Source organism: Saccoglossus kowalevskii, chromosome 18 (genome assembly GCF_978046115.1).
Source record: "Saccoglossus kowalevskii chromosome 18, keSacKowa6.1, whole genome shotgun sequence".
In the NCBI taxonomy this organism is placed as follows: domain Eukaryota; kingdom Metazoa; phylum Hemichordata; class Enteropneusta; family Harrimaniidae; genus Saccoglossus; species Saccoglossus kowalevskii.
The window spans coordinates 10460290-10473768 of NC_140658.1; the positions used below are offsets into that span (position 1 = coordinate 10460290).

The 13479-nt window shown below is 36.9% G+C and overlaps 1 protein-coding gene and 1 long non-coding RNA gene across 2 annotated transcripts; one reads left to right on the top strand and one right to left on the bottom strand.

The window, feature by feature from the left end:
* Positions 1 to 7328: 7328 nt before the first annotated feature.
* LOC102805381 (monocarboxylate transporter 13-like) lies at positions 7329 to 11723 on the bottom strand. Its single transcript, XM_085492912.1, has 4 exons — positions 11516 to 11723; positions 9601 to 9744; positions 8512 to 9342; positions 7329 to 8315 (listed from the first exon to the last, which is right to left on the bottom strand). The coding sequence occupies exons 1-4, from the start codon at positions 11721 to 11723 to the stop codon at positions 8083 to 8085; spliced, it is 1416 nt and encodes a 471-aa protein (XP_085349038.1). The 3' UTR covers positions 7329 to 8082.
* Positions 11724 to 12154: 431 nt separating this feature from the next.
* Positions 12155 to 13019, top strand: LOC144349914 (uncharacterized). Its single transcript, XR_013420079.2, has 2 exons — positions 12155 to 12283; positions 12490 to 13019. It is a non-coding gene; the product is annotated as an uncharacterized LOC144349914 (long non-coding RNA).
* Positions 13020 to 13479: the final 460 nt, after the last annotated feature.

Genomic DNA, 13479 nt, shown 5'->3' on the forward strand with positions numbered 1-13479 from the left:
ATAGGGTCGTTAAATATTAGAGTGTATATTCGACTCCAGAATAATATCATTATTAAGTCCAAGTACCAATTGTTTGTACAAATCTTCTTAATGCAGATGTGCCATGCGTGACACTGAGTAACTCTCACCCATATTATCGACTCGATATATACAGTTGCCTGCGTACACGGCGCAGTGTCCTAAATCAAGGGACAGGTGGCTACAGGCATGATACTAACACGATGCCTCCGTAGAAAGACTTAAGACAGCGTTGTATGTATAGTTTTTCATTTTAAATATCCCTCTCTTGTTTCTTCTCTCAACCTTCAACGAGTTACAAAAAAATTATTTCTCTTTAGCATGGTGTAAGTATCTCAACAAGTCATTAAAATATTCTGTTCTATCCCATGGCAGTTGCTGACATCAATGGGTGATCCCCACCACACTCGTATTACGCATGTACAGTGATTGTGTACGTGCTTGGCTTTAAATAGCGTGTAATCGGCTATGCTAGTGGCGCTCTACAAACACCACATTGTGTTCTCGTGTGACCATAGTCTAGTCAATAACATCCCGTAGTGGGAAATAATAAACACAATTAATTGCAACTTCTCAGGCCGATCTAATAAAATGTATACAACTTAAAAAAAAAGATCTATGTCGGCCCCATAAAATCGCTATTTGTTCATGTCGTGTCTATTTTGTCAATGATTCCTGTATAACTCTATCATCACGGCCCTCGATTGACTTCTCGGTAGTGCATGTTGCTAAAGCGATTAGTTTCAAACAAAATACATATGATGAAAGACATTTGGGGAAAGCTGACGTTCCTGAGTTCCCATTGTAGGGAAGTTAATTCACCTTTGGGATTTCCCTAACAACCTAACCAAAAACAAATCGAGAGATTTTTTTATTCTGGTATTAAACAGATTCGCAGATTGTTGTGAAATCTGTAGTATAGTGATGACTTCCTATCCCAGTACCCAGGCACTGGTTTAAGTGGGGTTGTAAATCTGTCGTATGGTGGCGATCACAATCTTGCCTCGGGCACTATACTCGCCCGTGTGAATTCCGTTCTGAAATAAAAATACATGTAGCTGACGCAATTAATGATTCATTATTTGTGAAGCGACATACACTGGATTTATTTGAGGATTTGTCCTGGCCAGCGATTGAACATAAATTTGTCGAATCTCAGGTATGAACTAACACCACCACCAGAATAATAATAGATAACGACGTTTCTGTAATGGTTGCCCATATAAAAGACTAATTGATTTGGGCACTGAAGAGGGTAGGAGGGTGGAGGTACGTCACCTTTATTCATCAACATCTGAGTTATTATTGACTTTGTAGAATAGGTAGAGCTTCAAACCACTATTGATTAATTCGATTTCACATATCCAGGTTCTAAGGTGTCAATTATTACAAATTACCAGCATAGTACTGTGCGTGTCCGTACAAAAAATTTTCTAATTACTCGAGTGACACTATTGCAAAAGTGCGTCTATCGTGACAAAATACTACATGTATAGATTAATTTGTTGTAGAACTTGCTTTGAACGCCATAGTTTTTGAAGCCCTAATTTGTCATTCACACTTTGTACATTCTTCGATTTCTTTCAAATTTTCGACTATATTATTATAATTTCAAGATGGTTACAGGTCTTGGTTACAATTCTTGAGAATAATTGAAAAAATAGGCAGGTTTATACTTTCAACACCTGAAGCGTTAATAACAACAGATTTGTTTTCGTATTGAAAAAAAAAAAGAAATCATTCCAGAATTATATTTACATTTTATAAAATCAGTTGCAGTTGGCCAACTTGGTCAGGCACTAAATGAATAAATACAGGATGTAAAAAAAAACAAAAAAAAAGCTACGTGGGGGAGGAACTGAAACGGAATAGTAAAGAATATAATCTCGCGAAAACGATAAAAAGTAAAATGGTTCATGGCAATTTACATCGTGAATAGTATACCACTGTGTTTCACTCTGTTATACGGTCACAAATTCTACTTCTACTCATCTATATTGCGCATCTCGTGAGGGCGCATCATGATTTATTCACAGTCAAAAAACTAGTGGCAGTGCTATAATTAATAACATAAGAATTTTACTTTTTAATCTAATTCAAAATCAAACTCTAATCACATAGAAATCACAATATTTCAGACGTATGGTCTTGGATCTTACATATAGATGATGATGCTATTTTGCAGTGGGTCGACCTCTGGGACAATATGCTCAGTGCATTTAAAATACAATCAAGAAAGACAAACTGTGACCGCAGGGTTGGACATGGACTTGTGATGTGATCAGAGAACTACTCACGATCACATCAGGTCTGCTTGACCTTATAATGACAATTGTAGCGAATGATTACTCCACAATTGTGAGAGGCGCCCACCCCGCGGTGATACAGCTCTACTTAAAGTGCCTGTGCAATGCCCACCCTCACGTTTCGCATTTTAGATCTGTGTCCCACTGAAATGGGCAGTTATTGATTTTTTTGCAGAAAATGATTACTCGTATCCAAGTAAATTTGGGAAATTTCTGGTGTTGTAGCCACGCCCACCAATCCTGAAACGGTCGACTGTTTCCGGATTTCCGACTCTCGCCGAAAGTGCGCCACCAAATACCAAAATGTGAGAGGAAGACATACCCCTGAGCCGTAATAACACTGGTCATTCACTATACTTTTAAACGATATACATTTTTCAGTCGGCGTTTTTTTTTCTTTCTTTTTTTTGTCTATTTTCTTTTTTTTGAGAGAGAGTTTTTAGATGTTGTGTTGTGGGCAGTTGCAGTGAAACGTATAGTTATAGTGTAAGTATTCACACGTTTCTAATCGATCCGAAGGTGCGACATCAGTGGACGAATGCCACTTAACCTCAGATTCCTGTTTTTGGAAATACTGTCCTCGTGCATGAAAAAAAAAACTAGGTTTAAAGAGAAACGCCGACAACATAAACCTGGCGCAACACTTTTGAAAGAAATAGATTCCGGACTATGATCACCGAGGCGGATTTCAGAAGAGAGAGAGACGTCCGGCAAGTGTTTCAAATGAGTTGACTTTTTTTGCAATCGTGATTATTGTTTTATAGAGACCATTTAGTCCCTGTTAAGTAAAAGGTAGCAATAATTTTGACAGTGACACGAAAACGAAGCGTCGGACAAACAGGAAATTACACAACCCTTACACACTGCTAATTGTTTTCATTTTCGAAGGCTAAAAGTTTCTGTATTGTTTGGTGATTGGTGTTGAATGTCGAATTCACACCTCCGTTCTTTTTTTACCTCCATGCTTGCAGCTTGATCTGGGTAATAATTTATGAAATAAGAATCCGGGCTTAGTCAATGTATTTCCACCAAATAAAGTTTTAATATGATGTTATAATTATGACAATCACGCCATGGATCACGCTAACACGAATCCACTCTGAATTTATCTGTATGTGTGTCGACCTCGATTATTTTTGTTATCCAATTAAACGCCGCTTTTAACGCACTTGCCTTCGTCCTGACCCGACGCGTTCACCTATTTCAATAAAATTTCAATTTATTTCCACGCGGCTGTCATTTATTTAGTAACTGTGATTTGTCGTTTTTTTTTAATTATTTTATAGTGATCACTATAGTCTAATGTTTAGAATGTCAAAATATGTTCTCTTTTATTTTAATTTTGAAAGTTTTACCCAGACGATCAATGAAATAAAACAGTGTAGTGACGTGCCTAGTAACCTGCTAAATAACGAGATAATTCCTACGTCAAATTCTATTTTGTCCAGCGACAGTGTACAAACGTTTGCCGCTGACGATCACGGTGACCACCTACACCAGAACGAACATATTTCGCATCTAACTCAACCCCATGCAACAAAAATTGATACTATGTGTTCATTATGGTCCATTCCTCCTCGACGAACAAGTACATAAGTGAAAATTTAGTCAAAGATGAGAAAACTGCAGAAGAAATTTGCCTTATTTACACGTATCGGCAATGCAAGCTGCCATGCGACTTCCCCTTCTGACGTCACAAGGGGAATTTCTGTATGCAAATAAGAAGCTAATGAGGAGCCTCGTTTTTAAATACACACAAATTAAGTTGCTGTGGATTGAGTTTAAAGCACATTTTTTCACTTAAAAAAATAATTCATGCTTATAAATTAATAAAATTAATAATATTTATGTATCAATGGATAATTTTAGGCGTGAAAATAGCAGCCATTTCACAAGCACTTTAAGGATTGCATTTCCAACAATTTTAGCAATTGTCAATATACATGTACAGGGAAATGGGTTTCTGTGTCCATTAGCGTTAGATACCTCGCGGGTAAGCGTGGAATCGATTTCACAATGATAAGTTCTAATTGCTGCGTATAATGTATGTCTGGTTGGGTTGCGTAGAATGAGGGCGCACTGACACAAATACTATGCGAAAACAATGGAATGGATGAAGACGTCAAAAACTCACTTTTGGCGGTTCACAAAACGTCACGAAGGTTGCGACGTAACAAAACTGGGAGCATACTTTAAAATATTGCGTATGATTTATACTCTATTGCTGTTAAACGCGAAGCAGGTAAAAGTCATGGCCTGAATTCAAATTATCTCTTCATCATCCATAAATCTTAATTTTGGCGAATTTTCACTGTTAGAATAAATTTTGATTTTGCTCAAAAAAAAAACGCCAAAGTAATATATATGCAAATTAGATTTTGCAATTAACGGGTTCATTATTTTAACGACTTTCTCAATCATGTTTGCGATTGTCTTTGGTATGATAGCGACACGTCTCCCATTAAACGAATGATTTATTTAAGCTACACATTTGACCCTCCCGCTTTAAAATGTATAACCAATTGAATGAATTGTAGGTTTACGTTTTTTTAAATCATGTGACTTAGCTTGTCCTCGGTGAACAGCGTCATTTTCACCGCTATGCGCTGAGCTACATACAACGGCGAGAAGGTGTGAATGCGTTTGTTTTGTAGACATAAAGGGGGAATGTCACAGGGTCAACAAACACGTACGTTTCCGATCATAACTACACAATCAAAAGACCTAAATTATAGCACTGATATGAAAATTGGAAAAAAATAATATAAAATAAAACAAATTGCAGCTATAATTGAGCATAAAAATATGGATATTACATATAAATACACATCGTTAAACTGAAAAATATGGTAATAAAAATGGCCATTACAGGGTGTTGCATGTTCCTAGGGCAATACGATGGCAATGGAGATTCTATGCACGTGGTCATTCAAAATAAGAATTATAATAACATATTTTATAAGGCGTTACATCACATACTAAAGAGCGCATGGCCCCGATATGGTTGTATGATCAATGTTTTCTTGACGATTAGAAGTACACTTAGCACATATACTAAAACGTGGAAATGTCACATTAACAGGAATCCATTAGCCCGAATACTAACAAAAACGTGCAAATCACTCAAAGTTTAGATATAAGATTAATCACGTAGTTATTTGCTATGCTTGACTGCAGATTCGTTGTGATCCGAAGAACGTAACTATCGATGATGAAGCAATACAGGTGAAATGTACATACAAACTCACGCTTCAAAATAATGCATACATTTATAATTTTCAATTTTTTCCCATTGACTCTCAGTATATAATTAAATCACCCAAGTTTTGTAGGAACTAAGTTAGATATTTAAATCGAATCGGTCGATATTGAGAAATAAGTTGGCGATGAATAATACACCACACACTTTCTAAAGACCACATGAAGACAATTCGTTCACTAAATGTCTTCGTCCTTCCTAATATTTACATTTATATATTTCACACTCATTGTGCTATAGTACATTGTCAACATTGTCAATGCTGATTGGAAGAGTGGAACATGGAATTGAATAAATCACAAAAGACCATTTTCAGTTCAATTCAGGATCCCCCGTTATGCGTGAAATAGAACGTGAAAACAGAACAAAACAAAAATCATAGCGTGGCAGTGACGTCAAATCATCGCGTTGGATTCGACAAAGGCAAATATATAAGGGTATTTTCATGCTTAATAATCTACTGTACACATTTGATGATAGTCAATGAATTAAGTGTATTCCAACGCAAAATTCCCCTTTACGACGATATGCTGGCATTTCGACATTGAATTATATAAAAAAACAAAATCAAAATCGTTCGATTTATGCGGCAGACGTTTGGTCAACACCTTTCACGCAGTATGCCAGATCTCGCATTGAACTTATAGAAAATACATAAGTATATACAAATGACATCGACATCAAATGGTGTATGCATGCAGGACGAACCACACAAACACACCGTGCTGGCTGGCGAGTTTGCAAAGGCGAATATTCGGAGTTCGAATACGGGCAGGTTTGATACACTTGATTACTACTATATTGAAAATAATCTTGTCAACTTGGTTACAAACAATTTCAATTGTGCAACGCGATTAGCTGACCAGATCGCGACCACGCGAATCGCTTGTAATAAACCAACACAAGTTTAATACGCCAACTGCCATTCGTACCGCCACATGAATTTGACATTCAAGTACATTCCGAATTTCGAGATGACAAAAAAAATTATCTGTAAACGTCTGAATATAAGAAGATTTTACTCCGTGGTGCGAAATATATTCAGTACAGTGGCGCCTTGGTGAATAACTGAATCATCAGGAGACAAAAACTTAAACACCCCTCAGTTGCAGTAATATTTAATTATGAATAGCACAGGGTAAGTGAAGAACACTGAATTATGTTTCTCATAGCACGGCCGCTTGAGGGCGTCGTATATTTAGTTTGTATTAGTGCTTCGGTGCGGTCGAGTTTACCGTTGGTGGCGTTTGATGTCAGTTTACTCGTCTTATGTTATTTGATGGCAGGCAATGTATACTCACTGCCGTTGGTGTGCTATACTTGTTTGTGTAAACACAGAGAAACTCACTTGACCTAGTTACCTGAACAATTCCGAATGTATCGAATGCAGACGTGGGCAACATTAGAATATAGCCCCCCTCTCCCCATTTCGCGCACTGCCTCATGAGAAACTAATCATTTTGACCTACCCAAAAAGAAGAAATCTAATTTAAAAAAATGTAATTTACGTCATTGGCTGATAAACAATATGCACGATTCTATTTGTATTATGACAGATCTGCAAAACAAGGTGCATTTCGTATTATAGAAATACTATCGTGTCGACACCATTACGTGACCAACAGTCAAACGCACACTCGTGCGAACCTTGGTTCCAGGAAATGCTTGCCCTGCAAGGTGGAATATTATTTTTACAGATGACTACGAAAAAGGTTGAAAATTCATGTTGCTTGTTAGACATCACATTATAACACGCCAGAGTTAAAACATATTTATTGTCTTACAGTATTTAATAACTAAGACTTAAATACAATCATGCAACATTTTTATTTCATTTCGTGTCAAAAGTAGTTTGAGATGCTTTTTTTGCCAACTTACATGATACTATGTTGTATTTTACGTCATACATTGGAAATAAGTATGGCATTAATTTGTACGTAATTTGCATACTAATGTACTACTTCAGGATGTTATTGTTTACTTCCGCATGTATTATATTGGCTCGTTGTTACAAATGAATTGTTTAAAATCGGTGCTATTGACTATATGTAGCGTCCAAGGTTTAATATCAAAGCTGGGTCAATGAGAAGTGTACTGCACAATCAGATAACCATGCTTTTTGAAATGTATTCCGGTATAGATAGGCTAGTTTAGATGCTGGGCAGTCAAGTCGTTGGGCGACCTGGTATCTGCTTCAAACACTCAAGTGACTAAATATGTCTCGAAACCTTTGCCCTAGAAACTCAAGGTAATATTGAACGTTCAAATCAATGGTTTGCTCAATATATACGTTTTCGAGATGGTAACCTGCGTTTATCCTATCGTCACCTACTAGCACATGTCTCACTGTTCTTGTTGAGCTTGATACATCTGTTCCACCAGCTTGTTAAATAATGTGCATTAAGTATCCCTCCATAACATTGTGAAATACACTGTGAATTAATTTACAATAATTATTCAAACTGACACTGAAATACCAAACACTGACTTCACACAAGTTCAGCTGCCTGTCTGCGTTGTTGAATCACACGTGTCCGGTCTTCCGTGATATGGATAAACGACTACTTCGTCGAATTCGTTGTTTATGAGAATATCGGTATCCCTGTCTTTTGTCCGGTGGATTCGCTGAATGATTGGTTCTACTGTTAACATAAGAATCCCAGCAAATGTAGTGCAACCACCGCAGAAATAAAAAGAAGTGATAGAATCTTCAGTAATATCGTATAGCAATCCTAGAATAAAGATGAAATTAAGATGCGAATAATACTAATGATAGTATGTGGTGTGAAATTTAGAAATCTGCGTCAAATTATATGATTGAGAATTTCAACGCAAATTTCATTTTTTAAAGTACTTGTTGAAACTTACTTCTTCAAATCGAAAGGTGTTTGCCAACAGGCAACTAATTTTTTTTAGCAGTAGTCTTACCAGCTACGGTTGGTCCAATCATTGCACCCAATCCATTAAACGTTGATGCTAATGCGAGAGCAGCAGTAAGGTTTGGTCCGCCAACGTAATCTTTCGTAACATGAGAATACAGCGCAAATACAACTCCAATGAAGAAACCGTACAGTGCTGTATGCACGGCATATGTCACATATGACATTGTCAAGTGAGGACTGATCACAGTAGAAATGCCAGCCAACAGTAAACATATACCAAACAGGCGGCCACTATTCATCCATTTACAAGTTATATGTAACAATACAGGAGGGGCGACCCTTCCGATTATCCCACCAGTTGCAAGTATTGAAATTAGAAACGTGATAATAAAAGGCGATGCCAGATGGAGGTCATTTGCATTAAGCACGATAAACGATGGTACGGCAAAAGAGCCTAATCCAATACCACTAAAAACACACACAATTTGAAGGGCAAAAAGAGGATGTCTGCTAATTAATTTCAAATCCAATGCGTGTAGTATTGCGTCTAATGGAGCACACCAGGCAACATGATGTCGTTTTGCAAGATCGTGATCATCACTGGGACGCGAGACTAGATCCGTGTTATTCTGTCTGATCGTGGTTGGAGCTTTGAACAAAGCTCCCGATATAAACATATGGGCGTTTATTGCTGACATCACAATGAACGTGCCTCTCCAACCGTACGCGTCAATCAGTAGTTGAATTATGGGTGTAAGTAAAAATGGACCAATTCCAGATCCCAGTACTGCTAGTGAGTTTGCTAGTGTGTATTTCTTCTTAATATACAGAGGTATAATTCCAAGACAAGGGCTCAGTATCAAGCTGTATCCTAGTCCTAATGGAAAATAAAATTGTTAACATTATACATGTTATATTGGTGTGTCCCACTCTATAATTCCACTTTACAGTTGTGAATAACCATTTTCTCATATTTTCCGATACATGCAGGATATAAAAAAAAAAAAAAACATTATTCCCACATTGATGTAGGGTCATGTAATTTACACAATAACAATGTATTTATCAACGACCACACTTTGAATTAGTTAATTTTTTTTCACCATCCCAGTATTGGTAAAATTAAATAACTCACCTACGCATACACCATATGTTATGTATAGAACTTCAACACTTGGTGAAAACGAACTGGAAAGAAATCCAATGGATGATATAAATGTTCCGGTCATGATTGTTGCTCTATATCCAAACCTTTTTACACACACGTTAGCTAATGGACCTGGGGAAAATATAAAACTAACATTTACAAATGTCATCACTACAAATCAAGAAAACGGACATACAATCACGTATTACTGTGTCATGGTGCCACTGGCGCTGATCAGTAGATGAAGTAATTATCTTGGGATGGCACCATAATCTCAATTTTATCCTTGTAAATTGTAAATTGGTTTCGGTTGTAACTGTTCAAATACTTTCGGTGAATTTGTTAGTAAAGCTTTATAGCAATGATAAGTGTGCATTCCCCATAGTGCACAAAGTCAGGTGTAGTATTTGGACCATGATTTTAGTGAAATGTGTAAAAAATTCAATTTGTAAATAGATATTTTTTGAGAACCACAAGGTCTGTTTAGTTGAGTTTGGGTACATTTTCTCGTCAGGCTGGGAGATAAATTTTCTTGAAAGGTAGAACATATAATGATGACACCTAGCATCCCATAGCAACCAGTTCAAATGATATATAGTCGTAAGTTTCTGACCAATACAGTTCATACTTTGATGATACCTTTTTGTTCTATTAACCATTGACGTAATCATAACAAGGTTGGTGCAATAGCGTATTGGCGCGATCATTGCTGCTCGCAGCTATAGTTTGACTTGAGTCAGCTTATTGTTTGCGATTTGATATATTCGATATATGACAAGGTTTAAAACAGTGTTCTTCAAATTAATGTCAATTACTTGTATTTGGGAGTATACTGTATAATGGGAGTATCATCACGGGCATCATATTTCCTTACAGCAATATTGTTATTTAAATTAACTGTGTATTACCTGTATATCCATATATACTATGTGTAATCCCAATAAAAGTGACGTCATTACACTTATATAAATTATCACATTTAATTTCATTTGAATACATCATTACTCAGTTCTTGATTATTTTAGTATTTTCATGATTTCTGTTACTTGGCACTATATTGGTGTATATTTGTTTTGTGACCTTGGATCACGTTTGATTTATAAGTTATGACGTCATATAATGGATGATGGAACATATTATTTGAGTACATGAACCTGGGAGAAATCGATCTTGAAACAAGTTGACCTGCGATTGGGAAAGGCTTCCGTTCCTGAAATATGTGTACACACTCGACAAGTATTTATGTTCAACTCTCTGTTTAAACTAGCAAACTTGAGGAATGTTTGTTGAATGCAACATATTTGTGAGTCATGCAACAATGTTTGGAAAGTTTTAATGTGGACAATATGGACTTTGCTAGAATCTAGGAACTTCCAACGCCAACCACATTTGGGGCTGACAGTAGCTGCCCTTCAAAACGGAATCCATCATTCTTTGCGATGAATATCGTCTGTCAAACTGTGTGTATTACATGGCCTTGCCAATCTGCTGAGGGGCAATTGGAAAACCCCGATAAACGACTACCAACGTTACGAATGGCCGTCGCGACATGTCGTTTTAAAAATAAAATATTTGCTATAAAATATCATATTTATTTTTATTGAATGATATATATGAGAACGGAATAGATGAGTTCGATTCGTAATATTGATTCTGGCGTTTTCGTTTTGCTGGTGAATAATTAATCATTTTTTTTAAAGTGTTTCTGACCCCATGTCACAACAGAACTTGGAACCCTCCTCATAACATCTCGTTTTTCAGACCGCCCTTCACTTTGTCATCGCTTAAAAAGATGTAAAAATATGTTGAGGGGTGTTATGGCAAGACATTATTTCTCCCACAAATGTATGTTGTGACATAAACACACAAATTAATTCAGTACATAAGCTGCTGGTGTACTTACCTAACCCTAGTTCCAGGAATAAAGATAGAGACAAAATCCACGATGTACATGAAGATGTTGCATGGAAACAACATTGTATTGCCACGAACAGTGGACCAAACGCCTGGTAAACACCATAGATGAACATGCAGCAAATATGGGAACCGAGAACAACCAACCAACCGTCACAGCCACCATCTTGTGTTCTCGTGGTTTTCTTCGCAATCATCAGTATAAACACAACACTCACAATAACAGAAGAATAGTCGGTATGAGACAAACACCGTCGTCAAAATAATGTTTGTCACGAATGCCAGACCTTATTACTGCTTACTAAACATGGAACTAGAACGCAGTACAACACCGAAAACAGGTCAAATGAGGACAACATACGCAAACGATAGAGACATGTTGAACCCTATCTACGTTACCTTTCGTGACTTTTTCGGTGATTTGTTGTAAATCCCCCCAAAAGTTCACTACATGCTCAGAGCCCTTGAAAAAATTATAAACGCATTTGTCGGCTATTTTTGTTTGAATCATTCGTTTTTTCGACCGCATCGAACATCTCATGAATAATTAATCACATCACACAATGCTTCGTGATGTCATACTTTGAAAGTAAGGCTATTCACACCCATCATTATCGTGACGTCAATCCCTTTGACCACCGTTAGGCTACGTTCGAACTGACACGTATGTGGATAGAACCAGAGTTCTAAACCAGCAGCATTTGATCGTCACTTCGTCATTACCCAGGTGGATTTTGGTACAGAACTAAATCGAGAGGTAGGCTACAAATACCGCTGTCACGGGTCTCTACACTTACAGTTTGTTCTCGTTTCAATATCGCAGGTCGTGTTGCGTCTATTTCCGGCATCAGAGCAGTATATGTGAAAAATATATATTTAAGCTAAAATACTAGGTTATTGGTTATAGCGAGCATTGTACAGCATTTGTGATGAGGCAATATAAATAATTATCTCCTTACACAGGACTACAACAGAGCGATCGGGGTCAATGACCGACCAGGCACCTCAAAAGCTATACAAAGGAAACGGGACAAACAGCGGTAATCTATAGAATAAAACTATATGAGAATATAAATAGAAAACTCCGTGTGACGTCACAACTATTATTTGTTGCACCGGTAGAAAGAAAGATGTATTCCATGATGATATTTCTTGATATATTCTAGATAAATATTTTACATTTCACTGTACCCTATTTATCATCTAGATCAATGACCCCATGTATCATTTAAAGTATCGTGTAATGCGAACAGGGTTTCTGAATATGCGCCAGTGGCATAATATAAATAGCATTACACGACGGATTAATGAACCGAATTTGACCTACATGCTATATGTATGAACTAGATTGAATGGTTTTATTTTGTGTGTCCGACTTTGCTCACTGAGATCAAGGTCAGGGCAAGGTTGTGTGTTCACATCATTTTGTATATGTAGTTTTAATTGTGTTAATGTTTTGTCTGTCTGGCATGAATTAAAATGTGAATACACTATGGAGTAATGTTATTTACTATTTGAAGCAATGTTTGAATATTTTGTTATTTTCTGCCTTGTGAAAAGTGTAACAAATCTAAGAATATTCTTTCGATTTGCTAAAACTATCTAATCCTGTCTTACTGTCTCAATAGCCTCTGGTTACTCCTTCTGCACTGAAGGTTTCGTTCGGTGAAGGTATTTCATTCTTGACCTGTGTGAGTCATATGGAGTGGCGTGTAATAATAATTTTGCTTCACAGAGAATATCGTTTTTAAATAGTGTATTGAATAAACACAATTGTGTATTTGTGATGGGGGAAAGTTATTTATGGCTTGTCGTGCCATATCCTTACCTTTCTCTGTATAAAGCCGACCTGGCGACACGAGAGATTAATCGATTGACATATAGAGCTAGTCTGACAGGGGAAACCTCCAATGGCATGCGTGCGACTCTCTGTGAAGAGAAGCCATGGATACG

Excerpts from the sequence above, each read along its gene's own strand:
- LOC102805381 (XM_085492912.1), bottom strand. The coding sequence starts at position 11,723 with ATGATTGCGAAGAAAACCACGAGAACACAAGATGGTGGCTGTGACGGT. Across the intron at positions 9,745-11,515 it reads ATTCCTGGAACTAGGGTTAG|GTCCATTAGCTAACGTGTGT; the intron begins GTAAGTACACCA and ends TATTTTCCCCAG. Across the intron at positions 9,343-9,600 it reads AACATATGGTGTATGCGTAG|GACTAGGATACAGCTTGATA; the intron begins GTGAGTTATTTA and ends ATTTTCCATTAG.